The sequence below is a fragment of the Heloderma suspectum genome, chromosome 2, assembly GCF_057233095.1.
Source record: "Heloderma suspectum isolate Gila_16-S chromosome 2, 16-S_ref, whole genome shotgun sequence".
In the NCBI taxonomy this organism is placed as follows: Eukaryota; Metazoa; Chordata; class Lepidosauria; order Squamata; family Helodermatidae; genus Heloderma; species Heloderma suspectum.
Window position 1 is genome coordinate 27,035,339 of NC_139459.1, and position 10,026 is coordinate 27,045,364.

The following is a 10,026-nucleotide window of genomic DNA, read 5'->3' on the forward strand; positions in this document are numbered from 1 at the left end:
GGTGGGCATATTGAGTGCCCAGACCTACAGTAGAGTTGGTACAGTGCACTTCTATGTGTTCCAGGATTATGACACAAGGTTAGTTCTGCTCCAGTTTAATTCTAGTTGGAACTTCGGATTATGAAATGTAAAGTGCAAGCCTATGCATGTTTAGACTGAAAAAAAGTCCTACAACTCCTAGCATTCCCAAGCAGCAGTGCATAGGATTATGCCCTTAGCTGCTCATGAGCCAATTACCTTAAAGCAGAAAAGTGTGTATGGGTGTATGTGTATAATTTGTATTTAAGAAAAACTGCCCTATTGTAATGAAATTGTGCAAATATCTGTGTGTCTTTCACTTGGATCTTATCATATAATTTGGCAGTGGGGAGAGGCTTCCCTTTGGTGTTATTTGGCTTTTCATGAAATCTTAAATAAAACAGAACTTTGAAAGGACCCTTCATTTTATTTTTTTCCCTATTTGCAAAGTTGTGCAAGTTACAGTGCATAAACGATAAAATCCTGCACTCCCACCATTTCATCATTTTGCCGTTGCACTTTACAGCACTGCACAATGTCGCAGGTGTTTAAAAAGCAGAAAAATATCGCAAAACTGTTTTTCACTGGTTTCTTTCATCATTTCACCATTGTAACTTGCACAACTTTGCAAATAGGGAAAAAATAAAACGAAGGGTTCTTTCTAAGTTCTGTTTATTTAAGATTTCATGAAAAGCCAAATACGCCAAAAGAAGCCTCTCCACTTGGCCATACTATGTTAAAATCCAAATGATAGAGATGCAGATATCCAAACGGCAGGGACACTCCTCCTGAATCCAAACAGATTCCACCATATCAACATAAAAATACTGGGAGAGCCATGCTGGGTCAAACCAAGGGTCCATCTAGTCCAGCATTCTGTTCACACTGTGGCCAGCCAGCCTTCTGTGGGAAACCCACAAGTAGGACATGAGTGCAACAGCACCCTCCTGCCCATGTTCCCCAGCAACTGGTGTATATAGGCCTACTGCCTCTGACTCTGATACTGGAGGAAGCATATAGCCATTAGAACTGGTAGCTACTGATAGCCTTCTCCTCCAGGAATTTGTCTAATCCCCCTTTAAAGCCATCCATCCAAACTGGTCACCATCACTCCATCTTGTAGCAAATTCCATATTTCAACTACACACTGTGTGAAGAAGTCCTTCCTTCTATCTGTCCTGAATCTCCCACCAGCTTCATGGGATGACCCCGGCTTCTAGTATTATGAACGTATAATTGCTATTTCTTAATTATATTTCTTAATTGCCTCATAACCTAATTTCTCTAGGCACATTTCAGATAGAGAAACCATTCTGGAAATCTGGAATGGCAAAATCCTGAGTCAAACCCAATCCAAGTAGACTCCATTACCGTCCCCACCCAGGCCTAGGACCATGCTGAAGCTGAGGCAGCAGAAGCGGCAAACCTGGAACCTACTTGTCCTGCTGCGCCTTAAGATGATCCCTAGGATCAGGTTCCCTCAACTTTACCCTACTGGAGATCATGCATTGCTTCTATGACATTGACTTATTTTCTCTTTATATTGTCATTTACAGTTAAACCCGAAGCACCATTTGGCTTAAACATTACATATCAAAGAAAGGCAAATGAGTATTTTGTTCAGTTCTTCACTCCACACTTGCCAGAAACAACCCTTGATCGCAAATTAATACATGAATTAGCCTACCGGCAGGAAAACAAACCCTGGACTGTAAGTAACAATGTTTTGTTTTAACTGAGCATAAGTATGCTTTCCCCGTTTTTAAATTTTGAATATGTAAAAAACAAAACAAAAATCTATTTAAGGTCTAGCCAACTATGGGTTGGAGCAGGACTAAGTTAGTTGCGCTTAGTTCTGATTGAAATGAACAGGACTCAAGTTAGTCATAACTATCTTTTCAAATTGCTTTCGATGGGACCTAAGCAGCCTGGATCCAAGCCTATAAAAAGTAACAGCTGCCTAATGTACTGTGGACTAATTTATGTGTTGTTGTTGTTGTTATTTACAGTTCTATACCACCCCATAGCTGAAACTCTCTGGGCAGTTTACAAGGATTAAAAATAATTAAAATACAGTATACAAAGTTTAAAAATCATTTACATAAAAACACACAACAGACAGTATACACAGAGACAAAATCTAAAAACACCTTTGAGCAATCAACCATAACCATAAGACAAATCCAGGACAGATTAAAACTCATCATATGCTGCCAAATGCCTGAGAAAAGAGAAAGGTCTTAACCTGGCATCGAAAAGATAACAATGTTGGCACCAGGTGGGCCTTGTCAGGGAGATCATTCCACAATTGGGGTGCCACCACCGAGAAGGCCCTCTCCCTTGTTGCCGCCTTCCAAGCCTCCCTCGGTATTTGATATCTGTCCATTGTTGTTGTGGTTGTGGTTGTTTCCCCTCTCCGCTGGACTTTGTTTTTCTTCCTGGGGTCAAATGAATCTGCCCGTTCAAGGCTGCTATCCTATATACACACGTACCTGGGAGTACATCCCATTGAACTCAATGAGATTTATTTCTGGGTAGACATGCATAGGATTGCACTGTAAATCTATCCGGAAATCTTGCACTGGGGATAGCGAGGCTGGATATCCATTGAATATGTATCTGACATCTGTGTTTGGAATCTGGAGACCTTTTGTGTGCAATGTGTGTGTTCTGCCATTGCGCTACAGTCCTCCTCCAATGGCAGGGCGAGGCTGAAGCCATGATGGGACTGCATCAGGTAGAAGCTATTCCCATGGTTCAGTGGTGACATGTGAACAGTGGTGAACCTATAGATGGACTTTGGGGCTGAGGTCCGGGGACCTGTAGTCCAAGGGGACCCCACATGGCCATCCAAAGAGCAGCAGGAGCATCTGTATTGGCATGGATAGGCCAGAGCCCACCAGGGCTTCCACTGCTTGCTGCAGCATCCTTTCTTTCTTATTATTTTAAAAGACATTTTATAGTCAAGGTGTGGTGGGCTGGGCATGTACGTGGCTACGGATGTGCATATTTTTTGAAGTAACACACATGGCCGTCTAAGACACACATAGAGACACATCCGGTAGGGTCTAAAATTACCTCTGCATATGGATGGGGCCAAACATACGTTGGCGGCCAAGGCCAGATCATTCACAGCAGTGGAGGCTGGTGGCTCCGATGTCAGTGGGGCAGTGAATCCGCTCCGGGTTTCAGTCAGAACCAGTCAGAACTCTAAAGGAGCTATCCAAGGTGTGGAGCTCCTATAGATAGCTCCTTTAGAGTTGGATAGGTCCTTCATAGTTCTGACTGGTTCTGACTGAAACCTGGAGTGGATTCACCACTCCACGGACATCAGAGCCACCAGCCTCCGCTGCTTCACAGGTCATTATGTATTTTGGCAATGATGTGAACATGCTGTACTTTGAATGCCAAAATGGCAGCTCTCCATTTATGGAACACTCTCCCCACTGAGGTCTTCCTGGCACCAACGTTGTTGTCATCCTTTTAGCTCCAGGTTAAGACTTCCTCTTCTCCCAGGCATTTTGACAGCTTAGGATAACGTTTTAACTGGTCCTTTCTATTATTGTTTTTAATTCTTTTTGTATGAAAATGGTTTTTATTAGTTTTAGATTGTATTTTTAAGGTTTTAATCTTTTGTAAACCGCCAAGAGAGCTTTGGCTGTCAGGCAGTACAGAAATGTAATGAATAAATAAATAAATAATATCATGTAGTGCATCTTTGCTTTACTGTTAGCAGGATTCTCAAAGATAGTAAGCTGTTTGATAATAAACGTGTCACTATGTGTAATATAAAATAAATAAATATGCACAAATTGATGGAAACTTACTGGTTCTAAAAGTCATTTTTGTTTTCTGACTTTCTGAAAAAACAAATTTTACCCACCCACCCCATTGTTGTTGTTTTGTTTTTAGACAAGGGAGTCTGAATATGTTACGTTAAAACTTCTGGGGAAGACATTACAGCCAGGAACAAAATATGAGATGAAAGTCCGGTCAAAGCCCAATGGAGATTATTTCAAAGGCTCATGGAGTGAATGGAGCTCCTCTAGATACTTTGAAACTGCAGCCATTGTGTCAACTGAAAATAGTAAGTACAGGCTTTGATTTTATTTGTATTGCAAATCAATGTACATTACAAGTAACATTATAAATAAAAAACAGATAAATACCAAGTTGGAAGCAATATCCAGTAAAGATCTTCATTTTGATTAAGTTCATATCATGCTGACTGGAGCTTGAAATTGAAAAAAATATGCTGGGTTGGATCCAGATTTACACTGGATCAACTGTGCTGGTGGAAGTGGGCTTTCTGCCCCCCTCCTTCACATATCAGCCTCTCCAGCCCCCTGAAAATGCTACACAGAGAGTCATAGGTCCCTGCTGAATGAGGTGAACTGTGTGTGTGGAAGGGGGATCCCCAAAATCAGGCAAATGACGTCCACAAACAGAGCCCTTCCTCTTGTGCAACACAGATCTTGGATCCAGCCCCATGTTGCATAAGTTACCCCAAACTGAAGGAGTCAATCTACATGGAAACGGGTTTTGAGCCGTTTAAATACAGATTTCCATGAAATCAGGTTAGCTCCTCCCATGGCAAACAGTAGCCAGTAATGCGGTGTATACTTTAAAAAAAAATCCATTTGCGTGGGGCAAACGAGTAGAACTGAACGTCATTGATCAGGTAGGTGCGGAGAAGCATGGAGGTTTGCTCTCCCCACTCCCACTCAGCGCAGCAGATAATATCAGCAAGGCTCTGCATACCTCTGCACTTGCGTATGTAACAGCCTCGTTACGCTCCCCTCCCCACTCCTGCTCAGCTACAGGGACAGACAGCGACTGAGCACAGGGTCAAAACTGTGTCCTTTCAAAGCAGCAGGGCTGGCTCCCATCCTCAAGGCAACGAGTTACTTCTGGGTAGACATAAGCCCTGGCCCCGCGCAGCTCTTCCCTTCTGCAAATCAGTGGCGCTTCCCCTAGCCCGCACTGCAGCCAGCTGAGGTCCAATGGGCTCCCAAACAGCACAGAAGCTGCGTGACTGGAAAATCTGACACAAATAGCATTTTTAAAAAAAACGGATTTAGGGCAAGAAACACCACATTAGCTATGGGGAGGGGCATATGTTATCTGACATGGTTGACTTGGGGGTGGAGCAGAACTGAAGTAAAAGCCTGGTGTAGATGAGCCCCAGGTCTCCCTTACATTCTGACGTTTCTGATGTTTAATCGCTGAAGCTTGAGAAGCTGGTAGTTCAATGAGGTTAACCAAAGGTGCCGTATGTGGCTTGCCGTGCACTGAAGTAGCATGCCAGGTGCGGGAAAGGGGAGAGACCTGTCTCCCTCCTTCCCCTTGAAACCTTGGGAAAAAAGTTTGGATGCCCCAAGTTCTCCTTCCTGTTCCTGAATCTGCCACTGATCCTGTAGGCAGGAAGAGAAGGAAGAACTTGCTTCAGTCCTGTCCCTGTCCAGTCTTCCTTCACAGACCTTTCCCCTTTGCTCTCTCTCTTTCCCAATTCCCAGTGTCTAGCCTTGCTCTTTCTCTCCCTTCTGCATCACTATTTTCTCTTCGCTCCCAGTTTCTGGACTTGTTCTTTCCCTTCCCGATCTCTTAACCTTGCTGCTTCTCCCCGCCCTGGCCTAGCCTCTGGCCTTTCTCTTTCTTTCCTTTGGTGTTGGGGACATTTTCCTTTCCTTTGAGGGCTGGGGAGTATGTGCATGTGGATCGGATGAACAGAGCAATCCTACGTAGGCTCCCTCAGGAGTAAGTCCCACTGAGTTCCATGTGAGCCTGCATAGGACTGCAATTTTAGAAAGGAAGCATGGATGGTATAGATGAGGGCAGGGATTGGGAAGTGTGTCTGAGGGGTGTGTGTGAGTGTTCTGGTGTTGCAGGAGGGAAGGTGCTTGAAGCTCTGGTACAAGACATACGCACCGCAGTGCCATACACGTTTAATGTCACCTCTAGTTTGGCCCGTAATAAAGAATCTATAACTAAAATGTTTAAATATGTATTATTTGTTTTCTTAGATGATGACATTATCAAGATGATAATACCCATTGTGACCTTCACTGTGCTGTTCATTCTAATTTCTCTCATCCCAATATTTTGGAAAAACAGGTAATTTCAGATGCTTTTTATGCAAAGAGTGGCGCTAAGGTTACAATTAACTCCTAGAGTCTTCTCCCATGCAAGCCCTACTGATAGGCAGTGGAGGCTGATGGCTCTGATGTCAGTGGGGCAGTGCATCCACTCCGGGTTTCAGTTAGAACCAGTCAGAACTCTAAAGAAGCTATCCAAGGTGGTTTAGAATTCTGACTGGTTCTGCCTGAAACTTGGAATAGATTCACCGCTCCACTGACTTCGGAGCCACCAGACTCCACTATTGATATGGATGGGAACAGTGCAAAAACCCAGATAAGCTTGGATGCCATTGTGCTAGAGCCACTATGAACTAATGGTGATCTCAGATGTGAGTTTTGCCAGCTGAGTAACTGTAACATCGAAGTGAAATGGGAATTACCTTAGAGAAATTTGGTATCCTAGGGAGCTGGAGATACCATTGCTTGACCCATCTCCACCTCACATGCTAATCTTGCTAGTATGATTGGACTAGCCACAGACAGGCTGGGGACTGGTATAGTTGACAGCTGCGTTGGGAGCATCTGGTGTGACTATACATCAGCAGATCGTTCATCCGCTAAGGCTACAGTCCTAAGCATACTCATCAGGACAGCCTTTGCCAACCTGGTGTGCTTCAGATGTTTTGTATTTCAACTCCCATCAGCCTCAGCCAGCATAGCCAATGCTCAGGAATGTGGGAGTTGTAGTCCAAACCATCTGGAGGGCACCATGTTGGAGGAAGCTGTACAAGGGAGTAAGCTCCATTGAATACAATGGGACTTCCAAGTAAACAATATGATTGCATAGCATAGCATAAACGTTGGAAAACGTTGACAGCTAGGACTCTTCAAATTTAAGGTAAAGACTTTGATAAAGGATTGGACTGAGGGTTACAGAGACTTCTTTGCCGAATTGGTAGGATCTTGTACAATGGAGTTTGCTCATAATGTATATCCAATGGATTCTACACATTTAGTTGGATCCAGACTTAGTCATTAGAGTAGATCCACTGAAATCAAACTTGTTAGTCATGACTAAGCTCACATTGATTTCAATGGGTCTACTCTAAGTATGACTAAGTCTGGATCTAATCCATCAAATTTTCTTCCGCATCTGGGAGCACCTTAAATAGACTCCAGTGTAGTGTAAGAACTTTGATAAGAGGACTGGGCTGCAAATTGAAGATCCTTCTTTGTGGAAAGGGAGACTCTGTAACTGAACTTCCCAAGAGAGGTTCATGGTAGATTCTGTAAGTTTTCCTTCCACAGATGTTATGGATTTGGGCTGGGGGGGAGGGAACTATATCTCATGGATATAGTCATGAGAGTCACTCCAAGGACAATCCTATAAATGCACAAGCAACACTTTTTATTACAGTGGGATGCCTTTGAGAATCCACATTTGAATGTGTGAACCGGAAACTCATAGATCTGTGACAGCTCCCAGCTTGACCTCCAGTGTTCTGAAATATATGTGAGAGGTCACAAAAGTCGCCGCTTTGTGTATCTGTGAGCTGCGGGCTCACACATTACATTCTTGAGCACCAGTGTGAAGCAGACTTCTTGAATATAATATTTGGAACAGCCCTCAGTAGCTGCATCTGGGCGGTGGCACCCTTCTGCTGCTGCACTTTAAAGCTCATTCACAAATGATGTTGTAAAAATGTTCCTCATCACCACTATGTTTGCTTTCTCTCCTTTTTCAGGATCAAACCCCTTGTGTGGCCCACCCTCCCCAACCATGAGAAAACTCTGGATAAATTCTGCCACAAGCTAAGAAAGGTTTGTGCGTTTGTTTGTTACAGCAAAGCTTACATGAGAACTAGCCCTGTCAGCCCTCAGCAGGAGGGGAAACAAATGATACTTTCACCCTGCTTCAAATTGCTAGGTCAAATAAATGCTGAGAGCAGGAAGGAACCATGTGGGCTATCACAAGTGCACGTGAATAACTGGCCTTGCAAATAGTGGTGTCATTGTAAACATGTGTTTGTTTGTTCATATACAGCATTTATATACTGCTCCACATCTAGACAGATTCTGGAGCAGTGAATAATAAAAGATACAAAACAGGATAGACTAATAAAACACCATGTTAAAAGTTATTAAAAGGTAAAAAGGTAAAGGTGTCCCCAACCAGTCGTGTCCAACTCTAGGGTGCGGTGCTCATCCCCGTTTCTAAGCCGAACAGCCAGCGCTGCCCGAAGCCGCTTCCGTGGTCATGTGGCTGGCATGACTGAACACCGAGATGCATAGAACGCTGTTACCTTTCCCGCCGAGGCGGTACCTATTTATCTACTTGCAATTTCTTGCTTTCAAACTGCTAGGTTGGCAGGAGCTGGGCCTGAAGACGGGAGCTCACTCCGTCACGCAGCACTCGGGTCTCGAACTGCTGACCTTCCAGTCTGCAGTTCAGCGTCTTAACCACTAAGCCACCGCGGCCCCTATAAAAAAGTTATTACTATTGTTTAAAAAAAGAAAGAAACTGAATTCCGATAAAATCATGGCTGGTCAGTCAAGGAAGGCTTCCGGAAATAAATATGTTTCCAGGAGGTGCTGGAAACAGCATAATGTTGGCACCTGCTTGACCTCCAGAGGCAGGGAGTTCCATAGAAAGGGGGCCACCACACTGGAGGGTCTTCTCCAGGCGGACTCCAATTGGGCCATGGGTGCACGTGGAACCACCAGGAGCATGCCCTCTGATGACCTCAGTGATGGGTCAGGTTGGTAAGGGAGAAGGTGCTCTCTCAGGTATCCTGGTCCCAAGCTGTTTAGAGCTTTGTACACTAGTACCAAAACCTTAAACATGGCCCAGTAGCAAATAGGCAGCCAGTGCAGTCCCCTCCCTAAAATGTTGAAGTGCAGGCACTCATCATCACACTCCTGATAGCCATGCCCCCAAGGAGAGTCCAGAAATGCAGTCAGTGGTGTTGATCCATATTGACAATCCAGTTCTAGTTATTTTCATTTCTACTAAGAGCAGGTATGGCATAAAGTCAATGGGTCTTAATTGCCCGTTCAAGACGAAGCCACCCAAAATACCTTGCATTACAACAGCAATAGCTCATAACTATCCCCAACCCCGCCCAGCTACATTCTCCTCACCGCAGCTACTGTGAAGGTTGCAACTAAGTGGAGAGGAAACAGGGAAGCAGGGGGGTGGGGGGAAGGATAGCAGATGATGTCATCATCCCTGCTAATCAAAAAGTCCTGTTGCTTTGATCCTTTGAGCTGTGGTTCCACTGCAGCATTGCCTGAAATCCTGTTGACCATGCTAGTACTGCAATCATACCTTCCTGTGGATGCAGAATACACTGCATGCTTGGGTGTGCATGGGAGCACATCAGATATGGATTTGACCCACAGATATTTGCACCCTGCCAAAGACACCCTCATTCTGGTTCCACGTACTTAAGATGCTAGGAAAGTCTCTCTTTCTCCACCCACGCGCAAACATTCTTATTTTATTTTTCACCATCATTTTCCAGTAGAGAAGGAAGCTTTCATGCGATTTCTGATATGGTGGTACTTTCCCTGTAAGAAAACAGTGACATGTGAAGCTGATTCACCCTGAACTTGTTGAATTGCATTGTTCATCACTGACTCCAGCCTCCATAATCTATCTATGAAATGTAACTACACATGAGTAAAGGCTCATTTCTTTTGAGACGAATGAGGTGATGGTCCAAAATCACTCAGCAGCAGGGAAGGGCACTAGAAATTTTTAATCTTCACCCAATGTTTATATATAAACTTATGCCAAGAGTTCAAAATGTGTTACATGCATAATCTCAGTGATCCTTAACAATAAACACATAAGGTAGAGCTAGGGTCAAAGTATACGTGACCTTAACGGTTTAGTTCTGCCCTTGTGCAGGGTTTTCTCACCCACACA

General features: G+C 44.0%; 1 protein-coding gene across 2 annotated transcripts in view; it reads left to right on the plus strand.

Annotated features, from left to right (window-relative positions):
• Window positions 1-10,026, plus strand: part of IL7R (interleukin 7 receptor) — a 32,419-nt gene that overhangs the window by 18,397 nt on the left and 3,996 nt on the right. For both annotated transcript variants that reach the window (XM_084833045.1, XM_084833044.1), the window contains exons 4-7: window positions 1,575-1,729; window positions 3,931-4,105; window positions 6,042-6,132; window positions 7,841-7,916. In XM_084833045.1, coding sequence (XP_084689171.1) covers window positions 1,575-1,729; window positions 3,931-4,105; window positions 6,042-6,132; window positions 7,841-7,916 — 497 coding nt within the window. The remainder of the gene's footprint in view (window positions 1-1,574; window positions 1,730-3,930; window positions 4,106-6,041; window positions 6,133-7,840; window positions 7,917-10,026) is intronic.